The sequence below is a fragment of the Cupressus sempervirens genome, chromosome 7 (assembly GCF_028749045.1).
Source record: "Cupressus sempervirens isolate cs-2001-9-10 chromosome 7, ASM2874904v1, whole genome shotgun sequence".
NCBI lineage: Eukaryota > Viridiplantae > Streptophyta > Pinopsida > Cupressales > Cupressaceae > Cupressus > Cupressus sempervirens.
In genome coordinates, this window is record NC_143124.1 from 752,646,656 (window position 1) to 752,664,602 (window position 17,947).

General features: G+C 31.8%; 1 protein-coding gene across 2 annotated transcripts; it reads right to left on the reverse strand.

Moving 5' to 3' along the window:
- Positions 1-1,638: 1,638 nt before the first annotated feature.
- LOC149549448 (cinnamoyl-CoA reductase 1-like) lies at positions 1,639-17,113 on the reverse strand. 2 transcript variants are annotated; one of them, XM_089792826.1, is made up of 6 exons: positions 16,983-17,113; positions 16,325-16,497; positions 14,348-14,533; positions 14,076-14,238; positions 1,952-2,138; positions 1,639-1,798 (listed from the first exon to the last, which is right to left on the reverse strand). In XM_089792826.1, exons 1-6 carry the CDS (start codon positions 17,095-17,097, stop codon positions 1,654-1,656), a joined length of 969 nt encoding a protein of 322 aa, XP_089648952.1. In that variant the 5' UTR covers positions 17,098-17,113; the 3' UTR covers positions 1,639-1,653. The 2 variants fall into 2 exon arrangements, with proteins under 2 accessions (XP_089648952.1, XP_089648951.1); XM_089792825.1 differs by lacking the exons at positions 1,639-1,798; positions 1,952-2,138 and adding exons at positions 12,761-13,055; positions 13,209-13,395.
- Between the last annotated feature and the right edge of the window lie 834 nt (positions 17,114-17,947).

Genomic DNA, 17,947 nt, shown 5'->3' on the forward strand with positions numbered 1-17,947 from the left:
TAGTTCCTGCCATAGGTACGAATACTAATACATACATTAGATCCAATGAAAAACTATAAAATATGTTAGTTTAACCAATAAGATAGGTTCTAAGTCTTTAAAAAAGTGTGAACATTTTTATTATTTTTTGAAATGGAAAAAAGCTATTTCACTGAAATCTGCTCACAGTAAAAATAGTAAGGGAGAAAATTATTTTTCAAAACCAAAAAATCAGGAAAACATTAAAGCTCTAACTTTTAGCATTAATTATGCAATTAATATTATTAAAGATATCATAAAAGATAATGCGATACTACTCTTTACTTTGTCATTTTATTTCATTTCAAGAATTTGAGATTTTAAATTCTTTGAACAATTTTATTTTATTTTTTGAAAAATAAGAATAATATTTAATTGAAATCTTATTGGATAATAATAGAGAAAATTATTTTTTAAAACCAAATTGTGCAATCAATTTAATTATTACAAAAGATATGTCACGCCACACTTTACTTTATGGTAGTAAAATTAATAATAATAGAATACTTAACTCATAAAATTTTGATTCATTTTAAAATTAAAAGTAATAAAAACTAAATAATGTAACAAATAATTTTAAAAATGAATCAATTAATTATATTTTTATTTTAGAGTGGTCTTACTAGAGCTCACATATTATTTCCTTATATTGGGCATTTCCTTCATATGTATAAATATACAATATGTTTTATTATCTACTCCTTTTAACCAATTTAGAGCTTGTTGTAACTTTTTTTTTAAAGACATTGATATTGATGTTAAAATTATAATGACACAACGAAGTAAAGGAATTACAATTTTGCACTTGGTAAGAGCTATAAATTATGTACTCACATTCAACTACAAACATTAATGCAGAATGTAATTAGTTCTTGGGTTCTATGTACAATTACAATTAATTTTAATACAGTTTAGTGATATTTCAACCTTCAAACGATATGAAGAATGTTGTTCTAATGCATTTCTCATTCCTTCAAATTAAAATATTTATTCCTCCATCTTAACCTTTTATTGCTACACGCCACAATACAATATACTATAATCATGACACATATGATAGAAACTACGACGCTTTTGTTATTTTTGGTTTTTGTTATAACGATAATAGATTGACCGCACTTACTAAATAAATAAATCATTTGGTCAAGATCGCACTAACATTAGGTCTCCACATTGTGAATCATTTGGTCAAGGTAGCACTAACATTAGATCTCCACATTGTTTAGCTTTTTTATTTTTGATACATTGTCATAATAAGTGAAAACTCCTAAAAAATGAAAAGTAATGTGATACTCCTCAAGATAAAATGTGAAGCAAGATGCAATAAATGTAAAGTAAGATGCAATAGAACTTTGGTGATAGGCTATCCAATCAATTAGAAGAATGGGGATACTCATTTAGAGCCCAAGGTCAAAAAATACTGTTTGTCAATCTTTTTATTATTGTAATTGCATTATTGTTGTCAAATCTTTTTAACATAAAAACCATAAACCATCAAATCTTTTTTTACATTTTCCTTGTATAAGGGCAAATCTCTTAAAATCCCTATTAATAAATTAAAAAAAAATCCACTTAAAAAACAGGCAGGGAATACATTTCCAACAGAGAGGAAATACATTTCCAAATTATTGTCATTTACTTGAGAAAACTCTTCTCTTTGAGTGATGAGATTGAATCTTTAATAATCTGCTCCATGGGAGAAAACTCGACTCCAAGATCAATCAACTTCTTGGGGGCATTCTTCACTCGTACCAAACCAGGCTGTGTCACATTTGTGAACCTGCAATCACAGCATTCGGCATCAAAGCATTAATCATGGCGATAAACCAAATGGCAGGTATCAAAGCATTTATGAGTTTGGTTCATTAGTATTTTTCTAAAGCATAAACTAATGATCATGTGATATGAGCTGAGGTGGAGATGGAGGGATTACTTGGGCACATTATACTCTGGATAAAGTTTTGCTGTCAACTCTGCAAAGTCCCTCCAGTGTGTTATAGATTCAACACACAAGTGGCGCCCTGATGCAGAGGGTGTTTCATATAGTTTTATTTGGGATTTTGCAATGTCCCTCACATGAACACAACCCATATAAAAATTACGGTACTCCTCTGTGTCACCTGCCAGATGAGACCAGAAAATCATTACCATAAAAAATGAGTGCTGCTGAGCTATTCTACACCTTATGAAAGATCTTATGGAGGATAGAAATAGAAATGCAAACATCAATTCTATTAAAGTGGCCATAATTGTTAAAGTGGCCCATGAAAAAAACTTTTTTCAGTAGTCCAAAAGAACACAAATTATGTTGTATAGAGCCACATGCTTTCTTTGGGATAAAGAATAGACAATAATTGAAGCCCCCAAAGATAAATAATAAAATTAAGAAAAACCCTGTTTTGGCTGTCTGAAAGGCATCAAGACACAACGGAGGAGAAGTAGAATAGATCTTTTGAAAGTTATGCCTTATTCCGCATGCTAGTTTTGTTTTGGGAAGAGGCCATAGAGGATATGAAATCTTACCATTGAGTAGGTGGACAATCATGGGCAAACTGGTGTTGAAATAAGGAGGTAGAATGGTACCCAAGGTAGTCCCTTGGTTGATGGAAACCACATCCAAACCCTTCTCTTTGCTAAACTGCCAAGCTACCTCTTTAGCTAGTGTTTTTGCCACTGGGTACCAAATCTATTGCATTGTATCCCACCATCCATCACAAACAACATTGATAATGACAATGGTAGAAGAAGACGAAGAAATAATAGAAACGTAAAAAGAGGAAGTGAGAAATAGAGACCCCATTTTCTATGCAGTAGTCAATGTCAGTCTGGGATGTCTCATCTAGGGGGTCTCAGTAGGTCATTTGGGATTGGGAACGAAAGCAAAAACAAAGGAAGTGAGAACCAACTGCTTCACTTTTGCTTTGTGGGCCACTTCTAGTACGTTTAGGGTCCCTTTTATCCCTGGGTCTATCAATTTTTTCTGCATACATTCAATAGAAACACTATAGTAAACGCACTAGTAACTCACTATACCTTCAAAAACCTGCATTCTTTATGCATTTTTCTCATATCCGAATTATGGTTTTGAGCTCTATTTATTGTACATTCACCTCATTTTTGAGGTCTCTTCTTTCTCGCTTAGGTTTTTTGCACATTGCAAATTTTTGAGTTGAGTGTAAGAGCACTTTGTAACAAAGATTTTTTCAGCATTGATTATATAGATTCAGTCGTTCCTTTTCATTGATTCTTGTTTGCAATATTGTGGGTTCTTTGCTTTTATGTTGTATTTGTCCTTCATTCAAGCTATATTCCTTATTGCGTGTTAGAATTTCGATACTTGTAATTACAAGTCTTTGTTTGTGTCCTTATTCTTTTGTAGAAAATTGGTAAACCTTAGGTTTTCCTTTCAAAGCAAAAGTTTTTGGGTCCTTGCATAGAATCACTTTTTTAGTTGTATGCTTGTATGGGTATTGTGAATCATTTGTATCTTGGGTAATTGGTGTTAATTAAATTGAAGTTGCATACAAATCATTGGTGTATCACCTCATTTAGGTTTAGTATTCATTATTTTCATTCACTTCTCATCCCTTTTCCCATAGACAATTAAGTTTTTAGGTGATAACTATTTAGGAACATGCCTAGCTCCCGGAGATTCATCTCTCATTTTAGGAGAACCCACCACTCGAGAGAGTTTCCATGCTTCAACAGAATAGCTAAATTTTGCATCTCACTATAGGCACAATCCCGATTAACAACAATCACGATAAAACAACTATCTATCAAATTTTTTACAAATGAGATTGAATTATTTTGGCCAACTATGGTCATGTGAGTGCTTAATCATATTAAAATATAATCTTAGGATCCACTCAACATTAGTGAGGTTAGAAGCCATCCAGTTCCAAAAATTAATCTTTAGCAAGATTGGGAGCATAGACGGAACAAAATCCTATGAGAACAGAATCCTATGGGCTAGTCATTATTGAAAGTGAGAGCCCAAATACAATTATGCAAGGGATCCTCATTTTTATTAATGATATATTTAGCAACCCATGGAGTTAAACCAATGACAACCTAGTGTGCAAAAACATATCATATCTCCAAATATTAGACAATCCAACAACAAGCTTAGTATTGCAAATTCTAACTTCTTGTTGGAAAAGCACACATAGTTTCCATTTTACAACTATCTTTTTTGCTTAATACTTCCAGGGAGGGAGAGAGATCCCTCCGACGTTCCATGAAAGAATTCTAAAGTTAATATGAGAGGAATCCCCACTCTGGGAAAACACATTAAAGTTGTTTTCAAGACTCAGGAAAGCATCTTTGGTCAATTGTTCTTTAGAAGTCGGAGATGTAAAACATTGGGTAGGGGAAGGAGGGGATGAGGTGGGGTCACAAGAGAAGTGAGGGGATGGAAGGTGGAGAGGAGATGAAGGAGGTTGAGAGAAAGATTGAGGAGAAGGAGATGTGTCTCTAGCCTTGGGAGAAGGATGTGATGATTTGGAGTACACTAGTGGCTTCTTCTTTTCCTAAATGAGGTCCAGTTGTTTACCATCACCGCATCTTCATCCGAAGGATTGGGACTCCTTAAGAGTGGAAGAAGAGTTGTTAGGGGTGGAAGAAGGAATTGGCGAATCACTAATATGTTGGACTAGAATAATGAATGGTTGAACAACAATAGGAGAATGAACATGGTTAGGCAATGACACATGGTCACAAGATTAGGCATAGTTATTAAGTTGAACTAATCTAATAGGACAATCATGGATCAAATGACCTTCCTTTCAACAATAAAAACATATGGTTTTGTCAACATACCACTTCTCTTGTTATAATGATAGTTATTAAGGTGTTCCTTTTGACAATAAAAACATATACTTGTGTCAACATTGTAGTGCCTACCCCTAGTTCACATTTTGTTTTAATTGCCAAACTCTTTTAGGCCAGTTTTATACTTGATGTTTAGTAGCATTACTTTCAGATTATCAGATGTTGTTTTACACTCAATTTATTATATGATGAGATGACTTGGTACTCTATATTTCATGCATGTATGATGATTATTCAATGTTTTCAATTATCGATGATGATTAGTTAGATGGTTTATTATCATATGTGCTTTCTTATGGATACTTACCCCATACTACATGTGTATGGTGTGCGTGTTTGTTTTCTTTATGTATGGTGTTTGTGATGTGGTTAAGGAAGGGAGTCGTAGTCACCTGCTAGTCGGGATCTACACGATGCACCGCTTCCTGCCATTGTCTGTTTAGCTTATAATATTGTGTCTGTACATGCGTGAATTTTATGCAGGTTGCAAGTACCGGGTATCGACTTCCCTGAATTGCCAGGATGAGCGTATCCTATCGCATTATCTCAATGGTAAGAGAGGGGAGATAAACTCTTAAGTCCAAATCCTAAACCCTTTAGCCAATTGTCCTAATTGATAATTAGGACAAGTATCTGAGTTAAGTACCCTCCGAATGCATCAAATGATGTTATTTCGTGATTATAACCCTTTTGTTTGATTTAGTATGTGTTCTTCTATGATGGGTTTTCGTATGTTGCTTTATGAGTCCTTGATGTATTTTCTATTAATTAAGTTTAATTAAAAAGGTTAATTAATGATTTAATTTAATAGAAAATTATTATGGTATTTTAATATTTAATTATATTTAATTAATTAGATAAAAAGAATTAAATTTGGAGATAAAAGTTTTAAGTATAATTTTAGAATGTGATAATATTTATTTAATTTAATAATAATAATATATTTAGAGTTCATTTTTAAATAAATGCTAAATATTATTGTTATTTAAGTTAATATTTTATCAATTAAGTTTCTAAAATAAATTAAAAAGTGAAAATATATTAATTATTAAAAGTTGTAAGATTGCATGATGCAAGCATGTGTTGTAAATAAAGAAATAAATTAAAAGATAAAATAAGAGGAAATAATAATGTTATTTTAATTTCATAAAGTGCGCATGGGTTTAAAAGTAATAAAGATTAAAATAGAAGTCAAGTGGAATATTAAATAAGGTTATTTAATAATTCATTTATTGTGCATTAAAAAGATAAAGCAAAGATTAATAAAAGTTAATTTGAGAGTTAACCGAGTTGAGCAAAGAGTCCTCTCAGGTGAACGCACAATTAGTGCCCCGATTTGAGGAGAAAACTCCTTATCACAACTTTGGGGTTCATTTTTGAGGGAGAACGAATTTGGGAAAGAATTTTGGAGACAAGAATTTTGGAAGACATCTTTTGGACAGGGAATTTCAGAAGGAGAATTCTAGGAAAGTTTTTCAGAGGAAAGTTATTGAAGGGGAGCAAATTTTCCCTAGTTTTTCGAGGGTTTTGTATTAGCATCAGGATCAGGTAGGTCTTGTGTTTTGATCGCTGATTATTTACGCAATTTCTCTATTCCTTGTCTTCTTCGTGTCTGTGGATTGTAAATCCAAATTCTCTGTGATGGAAGTTTAAGCATTTCAAATATTGTGAATTTTTAGATGCTTGTCAATTAACTACTCTATACATAAGGATTAGAAAAGAAAAATGGAGAAACCCTCATTTCTAGATTAAAGTATTATTGTATTCAATTGGGTGGGATCTGAAATTAAAAAGAAATTCGTAGGGTTGGAATTACTTTCTCTATCAGAATATATTTACAATTGTTATTATATATATATATATTGTTTTGTAAAATTATATTAAAAGAAATATATTTAACTTAGAATTTTAAAAAAATTACACATATTTGTATGCATTGGGGAAAGAGTTGTTTTAAGGTTTCTTTAAAAAAAATCCTAAATAAATAAATTTAAAAAAAAAAATTAAAAAAAAAAAAAATATATATATATATATATATATATATATATATATATATATATATATATATATATATGGGGAGGGGGATTTACCCACCCCCCACTTTTTCTTACTTTTTTTTGCAGGCGGCTAAAGCTGCTGTTTGCAGCCGTACCTGCGACTGTGGTTGCAGGACGACTGCGATAGCAGCCGTATACCGGCCTGCAGCGATTATAAATCGCGTAGCATGCGGTTCTTTTTTTTTATTAGTATTGTGTTATGTGATAAAAGGTTATATTATATGTTATTAAATTGTAATTTTGTTATAAGGTTTGGTAACAGTTTGTTTAATAATAAATAAATTTAAAAATATTAATATATTAAAAGTTTATAATATTAAATTATTATATATTAATTTCATTAATTTATTTAATATTTATTAATTTAATAAATAATAATTAAATAACTTATGATTATTTTCTTTTATATGAATTATTAATTAATTTAGTTAAATATAAATTAATTAAGTTTAATTAATAGTTTAGGATTAATTTATTGAAGTTTAAAATTTATTTATTTGTTAGTGTTAATAATTAACAATTTTTGATTTTAATAAACTTATAGTTATTTAAAATCAATAAATCGTTATTTTAAATAACTAAATAAATGAATGAGTTATTGGGTGGAGTTAACTGAGAACCTTATAAACTTGAAAACATACGTTCAACTGGAAATGGAAACATCACGTTAACTCAACAATATATTATCAATCAAATTGAACTATGAGACTATTTACTTGAACACAAACACTAGAAATTGAAACCTTATTATTTAACTTCAAATCAAACCTACTGTGAAACCATGATGTTTTCTAGGTATTGGTTATGTCTGGGATTTGGGTGGTCCTAGAGTGTTGGTTAGTTTAGGTTGTTACCAGAGGCTTGGGTGTTATGCAATTGTGACGTTATGATGATTTGGTCTCGATATTCTTAACCCGACCATGGTAATGTGATGGAGTGCTCTATGACATGTTTGCGATTACTGTTTGTTATTGCTTTCTAGTTTCCTGGCATGAAGCTGAAGTGTATGTATATAAGATACCTGACTTAACCATTTTTGAGTCATCGATCAGTTATATTGGATAACCATTTTTGAGTCTCAATCAGTTATATTTGATAACCATTTTTGAGTCTCGATCAGTTATACTTGGATTGCTTTTCGGTCGCTTGAGAGGACTGAAGTGTTTGCTATGTTCTTGATGATGTCATGTGTTGACTTGACCATTTTGGAGTCTTTGATCAGTATTGTGTTTTATTATTGGGATATTTTCTGGTTGCTCATTGGAGAACCATTGGATTTTGTGATTTATCATTGATGCCTGCAGTTGCTGATAGAGAACTGTTGTGATCATATGATTATTATTTGTTGTTTATCTGTTGCTCATGAAGAACTGATGTAATTTTTGTGGCTTATCTTTTATGATGTTTTTCAGTCGCTTGTATAGGACTGAGGAGATTTTATTATGATTCTTTAATTCGTGATTTCATGAGCCTAGGGTAGGTTATCTATGTGTAGTGTCGGAAAGTGGCTTGCAATGGGGATCGGGGCCCTAAGAGGCTGCCTGGAGTAACCCATTGTAAGTTGTTTTAACAAGTGAAAATATCTCACCTAAATACTGACTTTAATGAACCTAATAAGATAATTGTATGTTCTCTCCCATGCCTTGAGTGCTAGTACAGACTAGGATGGGGTAAAGAGAACGCTTGGTTACGACCTTGCATTCCGTAGTATGCCTCGTCAGTATGAGAGGATACTAGTGGCCGCAAGGATCACTAGGGACCCGAGATTCCTAAGGGATTGCTCGGGTAACTTCTACGTGACTTTTGCGATGACACTTTCCCGCTTGCATAGCAAGTTTCTTACGTGTCTTTGTGGTGCCTCTGGGTCTAGATGTCTATCTACGTTGGAACCTTTGCGTTAGTGTACTTTTAGGATTTCCCAGACTTAGAGAGTACTTGTGTTTTGTGTTTTGATACCTTGTTTGGGACTTGAGACTATCTCCTTAGCGCGGTGGGAGTGGACCATTTAGGTTCCACGCGGTCGGGTGGTAGTGCTTTTTACTCTTACCATTGAGATCCGTTCGTGATCACCGTGGCTGGAGCTTTTTTGGTTGGCATTTACCTTCACTATGTTCTTGGATTATTAGGATGGATGGATAGATTTTATGATAGATGTTTTATCATTATGGATGTATGGATGTATCAGGTATGTTATTAGTTTCATTTATTCTACTGTACTTTGTATCATGGATTTGAGGATGATGTATCTTTATCTTTACATATGTATATTCTTTTAAGCCTTTCATACCCTGTGACATGTACAGTGGATGATTGAGCATTCCAAATTAAATTGCCAAGAGGCATTCGGAACAAATGTATATTATGGACATTGGACTTTCTTATTATTCTTTCATGTGGATGTGGTAGTTGTTAGACTTAGAATTAATTAAATTTAAATGTGACTCAACGTCTTGGGATCCTTAAGGAATGTAACTTGTGATGTATGTTTGTTGATGATTACATGTTATTGCTTCCGCTACTATGTGTTTAATGTGTATGATATACATTCTTACTTTAAAAAAAAAAAAAAATGTTTAGCAAACTTAGTGAAACTTTAGGTTAATTCTTTTGGATCCCTTGGCGGAGCGTTACAAACATATTGCTTCTTTTGTTAGTACTTGCCGTAAGGCAAATACTGTTTATTGGCTATTGTCAATTAGTTAATGAGCGTCCACCAATCACAATGGTGTATTATTATTCTCTATAAAATAAACTATAGTTACGAAAAATTATTGTTAATAAAAATCTTATTTATCTAAAAATTTATTGGTTGAAATGTTTTTGTCTTATAAGCACACTTTTCACCATTCAAGGATTTTTTATTTTTTATTTCATACAAATTAAAAATTTTCTTAGTTTTAAATTTGCATGCATATGTTTTCAAGATTTTCTCTTTTATCATCTCTTGGTGGAATTTGTGAAGAAAAGTGTCCAAATTAGACTTACATAGTGCTTTGAGATATATTAAAAATATATATTCCTATCCACTTTTTAGGCTCTCAGTATGCATACTTTGATTTATGTTTGTGTTTACTTTATGATATTTTAATATTTTTATTTTCAATAGTAATAAATTATATTTGTGCTCATTATTTTAAAATTAATAATAATAATATCGAGTAAATTTGATTTATGTTTGTGTTTACTTTATGATATTTTAATATTTTTATTTTCAATAGTAATAAATTATATTTGTGCTCATTATTTTAAAATTAATAATAATAATATCGAGTAAATTTGATTTATGTTTGTGTTTACTTTATGATATTTTAATATTTTTATTTTCAATAGTAATAAATTATATTTGTGCTCATTATTTTAAAATTAATAATAATAATATCGAGTAAATTTTCCAATCTCGTGAACTTTAAGTGTATAATAATAAATATAATAACATAAAGATTAATTATTATTAATATTTTTAAAAAAGTAATAAATATAACATTATAATTATAGGATAATTATAATGTTAACAATAGAACAATAGTTTGATTAACAATATAAAAATAAATGAGTAATTTCAACAAATTAATTATTAGTGTATAAGTTTTGAAAATATTTATTGTAAAAAAATATATTTAGAGATTGAATATTGATTCTAAATTATTTTAAAAATATTAAATTAAAAAAATTTATTTTCAATTATTACTTTAATTTACAATTTATTGATTTTGATGAGTTATTTTCTATTTATTCTCTATTTTGAAATATTATTGTTCTAGTAATGTGGTTAAATTGATGTACAAATATTGTGTTATTCAAATAAGACACATAGTGATTGAGCATAAGGCATACTTCATGTAATTTACTATTTTAAATAAAATTACAACTCTTATCATTTAAAACAAATAAATAAATCATTTGTGCAACTTTTTTTATTTTCATACACTGTAATAAATCATTTGGTCAAGGTAGCACTAACATTAGGTCTCTACATTGTAATAAATCATTTGGTTTAATTTTTTGATACATTGTCATAATAAGTAAAAAGTCTCAAAAAAATGAATCATTTGGTTTAATTTTTTGATACATTGTCATAATAAGTAAAAAGTCTAAAAAAATGAAAAGTAATGTGATACATTTTGAGAGAAAAAAAAAATACTAAGAAAAAAAACCATGTCATAGAAAAAACACTCTAAAAAAAAGGTCAAGTAAAATGCAATTGAGCTTTGGTGATATGCTACCCAACCCAATCATCTAGAAGAATAGAGATGCTCATTTAAAACCTTTACCTATCCCATATCATTGTCATCATATGTCAACCCTATAATTATGACTTATGTTGTCACTATAAAAGCCCTTTTCTTTTTCTTTGTCAAAAAGAATAAAGAATACTCATTTAGGGTTGGTTCGATTGCTCGCAGATAACAGGAATTGGCTTTTTCAAAATTGGCAAAATGAAATTACTGGACTTCCAATTTTACCTCAAAACCAGGGTTTCCAACTTCCTACTAGCACGTAGGAATTGAAAATCAAAAGTTCGTTATGTTTTTAAGGAGTGTAAAAACAATAGATTAGGCTACTTTTAAAATTTACTTTCAACTCTAAGCTTACACATAAAAATGTGTCTTCACACGTATCTTCCCAGCGAAACAAGCAAACAGTTCAAGTAAAATCCCAAAAATCAGAATGAAGATTTACAAAACCTTAATTTGACTAAACTAACATTTGTAGAAAAACTCCACGCGAACTCTCTAAGGACTTCCATCATATTACTTGTCAAAAACACCTTATTTCAATTTTCTTATTTCAATCTTTTTCTTATTTCTATTTCAATTTTCTTATTATTTCAATTTTCAAATTTCTTATTTCAATCTATTATTTCTTTTTATTATTATTGTAATTGAATTACTGCTGTCAATGAAAGGGTAGAGTTAGGGATTTGAGTACAGAATAAATTCTAGATTAACTGAACGAGAATGATACTGGTCCCATTATAATTATTTTGCAAATCCAAAAATCCGAATGAAAATTTGCAAAACCTTGATTTGGCTAAACTAAGAATTGTAGAAAAACTCCCATCATATTACTTGTCAAAAATACCTTATTTCAATTTTCTTATTTCAATCTTTTTATTATTTCTATTTCTATTTTCTTATTATTTCTATTTTCAAATTTCTTATTTCAATATCTTTTTATTATTTCTATTTCTATTTTCTTATTATTTCAATTTTCAAATTTCTTATTTCAATCTTTTTATTATTATTGTAATTGAATTACTGCTATCGATGCAAGGGCAGAGTTAGAGATTTTAATTTGGAAGTTGTTAGGGATTTGAATTCAGAACAAATTCTAGATTAGCTGAATTTCTTTTTATTATTATTGTAATTGGATTACCGCTGTTATTATTGTAATTGGATTACAGCTGTCGATGCAAGGGTAGAGTTAGAGATTTGAATTTGGAGAAATATCTTTTTATTATTTCTATTTCTATTTTCTTATTATTTCAATTTTCAAATTTCTTATTTCAATCTTTTTATTATTATTGTAATTGAATTACTGCTATCGATGCAATTTGGAAGTTATTAGGGATCTGAATTCAGAATAAATTCTAGATTAATTGAACGGGAATGATAGTGGTCCCATTATAATTAATTCGCAAAACTATTTTTCTATGTTTTCTTAAATCTTTTTATTATTGTATTTTTTTACGTATTCTTTTTATTTATTATAATTAGATTTTTATCGATGACTGAAGATTATATTTCATTGGATCAATTTTGATATCTATAAATTCTCTCTCTTGTTTTATCCCTTCTTCATGTATAATCATGCCCAACAAAACACTTCTACAACAATGATAGTTCTACCACTTCTACAACAATGATAGTATTAATGAAAAACCATAAACCATCAAATATTTTTTACATTTGCCCTATAGGACAAATCTCTTAAACTTCCTAATAAAAAACATGCCACTTAAATAACAGGATTATTTTCATTTACTTGGGAATTATATTCATTTACTTGAGAAACCCCTTCTCTTTGAGGGATGAGACCGAATCTTTAATAATCTGCTCCATGGGCTCAAACTCGACCCCAAGATCAATCAACTTCTTGGGGGCATTCCTCACTCGTACCAAACCAGGCTGTGTCACATTTGTGAACCTGCAATCACAGCATTCAGCATCAAAGCATTAATCATGGCGATAAACCAAATGGCAGGTATCAAAGCATTTATGAGTTTGGTTCATTAGTATTTTTCTGAAGCATAAACTAATGAGCATGTGATATGAGCTGAGGTGGAGATGGAGGGATTACTTGGGCACATTATACTCTGGATAAAGTTTTGCTGTCAACTCTGCAAAGTCGCTCCAGTGTGTTATAGATTCAACACATAAGTGACGCCCTGATGCAGAGGGTGTTTCATATAGTTTTATTTGGGATTTTGCAATGTCCCTCACATGAACACAACCCATATAAAAATTACGGTACTCCTCTGTGTCACCTGCCAGATGAGACCAGAAAATCATTACCATAAAAAATGAGTGCTGCTGAGCTATTCTACACCTTATGAAAGATCTTATGGAGGATAGAAATAGAAATGCAAACATCAATTCTATGCTTACTGGAAAGAAGGCAAATCTTCAATAGAATATAGGGTTAGCTCATTGCATGTTTTTGAGGCAGAGTGCATGATGCATCAAAAAAGCTTAGCATAAAAGCTAAGAAGCCTTAGAATAAAGCTCAAAAGCTATTTAAAAAAATACAAAACTTTTTTTAGCTATTTGAAAAAAAGACAAGACCCAAAAAAGTGTCCAAAAAAATACAACTTCTGAGACGCACTTCACTTATTGAAGTGGCCCCCAAGAAAACTGAAGACTGATTATATAAGTGGCCCAAAAGAATACAAGCAATGCTGTCTTGAAAAGTATGGAGACTTTGCAATAAGCAATAGAGCCATAATTATTAAAGTGGCCCACCAAAAAACTGTTTTCAGTGGTCCACAAGAACACAAATTATGCTGATAATTGAAACCCCAAAAATTAAATAACCCTGTTTTGGCTGTCTGAAAGGTATCAAGACACAACAACAGAGCAGAAGTAGATTAGATCTTTTGAAAGTTGGTCCTTATTCCCCATGCTAGTGTTGTTTTGGGAAGAAGTCAGAGAGGATATGAAATCTTACCATTGAGTAGGCGGACAATCATGGCCAAACTGGCATTGAAATCAGGAGGCAGAATGGTACCCAAGGCAGTCCCTGGGTTAATGGCAACCACATCCAAACCCTTCTCTTTGCTGAACTCCCAAGCTACCTTTTCAGCCAGTGTTTTTGCCACTGGGTACCAAATCTGTTGCATTGCATCCCATCATCCATCACAAACAATGTTGACAATGGCAATGGCAGAAGAAGAGGAAGAAATAATAGAAATGTAAAAAGAAAAAGTGAGAAATTGAGACCCCATTTTCTTTGCAGTAGTCAATGTCAGTCCAGGATGTCTCGTTCAGGGGGGTCTCAGCAGGCCACTTGGGGTTGGGAACGAAAGCAGAAACAGAGGAGGTCAGAACCAGCCGCTTCACTTTTGCTTTGTGGGCCGCTTCCAGTACGTTCAGTGTCCCTTTTATCCCTGGGTCCATCAATTGCTTCTGCATACATTCAACAGAAACACTCTAGTAAACGTACTAGTAACTCACTATATCTTACAATTAAGAATCCATTCTAAAACAGGACAATTTGCAGTAGGTCTAGCAGAATGACCAAACTCTGTTTATTCATGGGACCTTAAAAGTACTAGGATTAAAAAATCAGTAACATAAGTATATTGATTCATGGAATCTTAAAAGAAAATCAGACTAGAAGTCCTTGGTCTACTAGTGTTTAAGACTAGTGAAGTTGAGCGTCACAAAGAGGAGATCAAGTCTTGTTAAATACAAAGTCCAACATCATAACCAAATTCTGCACGGCATAGCTGAAAAAGTGTGAGGCCAGAATCGGATAGAGTGCTAAACCCTCCATCAAAAAATACTTAAAATTTTTTTGGAAAAAAGTCAGTATTAGTGAAGTTGAGTGAAGATTAGTGAAGTTGAGTGAAGTTGAATGACCCACAAAGAGGAGATCAAGTCTTGTTAAATGCAAGGCCCAACATAGCTGAAAAGGTGTGAAAAGGTGTGAGGCTAAAATCGTGCAAGTGTGAGGCTGAGGCTGGAATATTAGCAGATCAAGTCTTGTTAAAAGCAAGGCCCAAGAATCATGCACCGCATAGCTGAAAAGGTAAGGTTTGATGCTGAAATCGTGCACAGCATAGCTGAAAAGGTGCGAAGCCCGAATCATGCACAGCATAGCTGAGATTAGAATAATAGGGGATCAAGTCTTGTTAAATGCAAGGTCCAAACATCATAAGGATGAAGCCCAAATCATCATAAGGATGAAGCCCAAATCATGCACCACATAGCTGAAAAAGTGTGATACCAGAATCTTGGACGGTATAGCTGAAAACTCCATCAAAGACTACTTCACAAAATATACAGCATCTCCAAAAAAAAATTAATTTAAAAAATAAAATAAAACAGTGACCCAATATTTTTATTATTATTTCATGGAATCTTATAAGACCTATTAAAAATTAATTTTAAAAAATAAAATAAAATAAAAGTGTCTGTACTGACCCAATATTGTTATTATTATTTCATGGAATCTTTTGCTATTTCATGGAATCTTTATAGGCCTATTCTTAGGCATAGATCATCTCTGATAAATACCAAAAGAAAGAAACAACAGCAAAAAATAATTATAATCTAAATATTAGAACATTGTACACAAATTTTTATAATTTACATATTAAAAGTTTTTCCCATCTAAATGATTGGGTGAAAATTACAATCTACTGGCCCTGGATTTTTCTTAAAATAATCCATTGCCCGTTGCAAATTATTACGTACACTGTTCATGATTTTTTCCATGAAAAAACATTTACAATACACTGTGCAAGGTTATTTCCATCTAAGTTATAGGAAAGAAAATTAGAATACTTTATTCATGGGCTTTTCCATCTAAATTATTGGAAAAACATTTATGTCCGAAAAAAAAACGTTGCTTCTTTTCGCTTAATGTGTACTTACATAATCTATTAATCGAAGATATTTCTCTCAAAGCATTGCTTAGATTTAATCACGATAAGTCTCCTCCAATCCAATTAGTACGAAAAAATAGACAGTTGAATCGCGACAAATCAGCTGATGATCGAGAAACTGTTCTTAAAATCAGTTTAACTATGCACAATTAGAGTTAACGGACTGTACTAAAATCAGTCTACCTATAGACAATCAGAATCAACGGATTTTACTTTAATCAGTCTAAAATATGCACAATTACAATCAACGGATCGTACTAAAATCAGTCTAAACATAGAGAGTCAAAATCAATGGTGTACAACTTACTTCTGGATCCTGCACGGGCTCAATAGTATTAGGCATGGCCAGATGAAAAACACCAGCGCAGCCATTAATGGCCGCTTCAATCGATGGGTATTCCATCAAATCCATCTGAAACAATTTCAATCTTTCTTTGGCCCCTTCCATTGCCTCCAAGTGTTTTGTTTCCTTCCAATTCTCTACCACAAAACCAAAAAAACATAAATTAACAGACATAATTGTAAAAACTCAATAAAAGACTGAGTTCTACTCCAAGGAAATGCCATTAAACCCAAAAAGGAAGGATACATGACTTTCTCTCAAAATTCAATGAAATGTCATCAAACAAGGATTTAAAGCCCATTAAATGAAAAAGGAAGAATGTTGAGCCCACATTAAACAATAAAGAAACAATTTTCCTAAAAACTCAACAAATTGAAGCCCATTAAATGAAAAACGAAGAATGTTGAGCCCACATTAAACAATATTCCTAAATATTCAACAAATTGTCATTAAAACCAAAAAGCCATAATTTTTCCTAAAGAAACAATTTTCCTAAAAATCCAACCATTCAATGAAATGCCATGAAAGAAAAAAGGGATCCACTCATACTCAAAATTCAATGAAATGCCATGAAACCAAAAAAAAAAAAACCAGATCAAAACACAAGAATTAAACACTTTACCAAGGTTTTGAACGGTGGCATGGACAGTATAACTACGTTCTAAGAGCAAACGAACAACCCATGAGCCAATGAACCCACTAGCTCCTGTAACACACACAGTTTCTGTCACCCCCATTGTATTAAATCTCTGTGAAATTCAACTCCCTCCAACCAGCTCATTATATACTAATTCAGCCTAACCTGACCACGGTTAGGGGGCCCCTAACCGCAGTCAAGAAATTGAAGGTGTCTCATTAAAAAGCATGTGGGCGGTGGCCTAAGGCCCTGGACACACGTACGAGCACAGTTTATAAAACTCGCAGCATCACTTATGTTGCCATCTGACTGTTTCTTTACGCTACGGCAGACAGGTGTCACGTCGACGTCATTTTCAGGTCATTTTCTCATGTCATGTGTTTGGGACACGTGGCTCTCATCAGGAGGAGCTTCAAAAGGCAAAAGCCCTTTGAGGGGTGGTGCAGTCAATCATTGGCTCAAATTAGGGGAGAGGAGTAAGATTCATAGAGTTTTTGACACCTTGGTAGTTAATGGTACAATGGTAGAGTAGATTTTGTCTCTTGTTTAGATTTTTTAAGAGAGAAGTGACAGTTGATAGTTAGTTGCGTTGTTTTATTCAATATTTTATATGTAATAATAATAATAATAAAAACAAGTGTCTTGAAGGGAAAGTACTTGTCTTTGTAGGGATCAATTGTCAATAGGGGATTGAATGAGAGACGAAGTAGTCTAAGGGATCGAGAATTATAGCATTGATTCAATTTATAAAGTCGAGTTTAGAGAGGGATACTATTATTTGACTTACGGTGGAAAATATCTCGTACTTATTAGTTAATAAATTTAAAGGGGTCTATAATGAATGGTTCAAAGACAACACACTTATTGAAAGTTTTTCGATGTAGGTTTAACCTTAGAGGGATGATGTAGAGGAATGACTTTTATTAGGATTAAACTATGAATGTACTATA

Bases quoted from the DNA above. Each gene is read 5' to 3' on its own strand.
- LOC149549448 (XM_089792826.1), bottom strand. From the start codon at position 17,097: ATGGGGGTGACAGAAACTGTGTGTGTTACAGGAGCTAGTGGGTTCATT. The intron at 14,239-14,347 runs GTCTCAATTTCT...GCAATGCAACAG, and splicing joins ACTACTGCAAAGAAAATGGG to ATTTGGTACCCAGTGGCAAA. The intron at 1,799-1,951 runs GTAATCCCTCCA...CTGTGATTGCAG, and splicing joins CCAGAGTATAATGTGCCCAA to GTTCACAAATGTGACACAGC.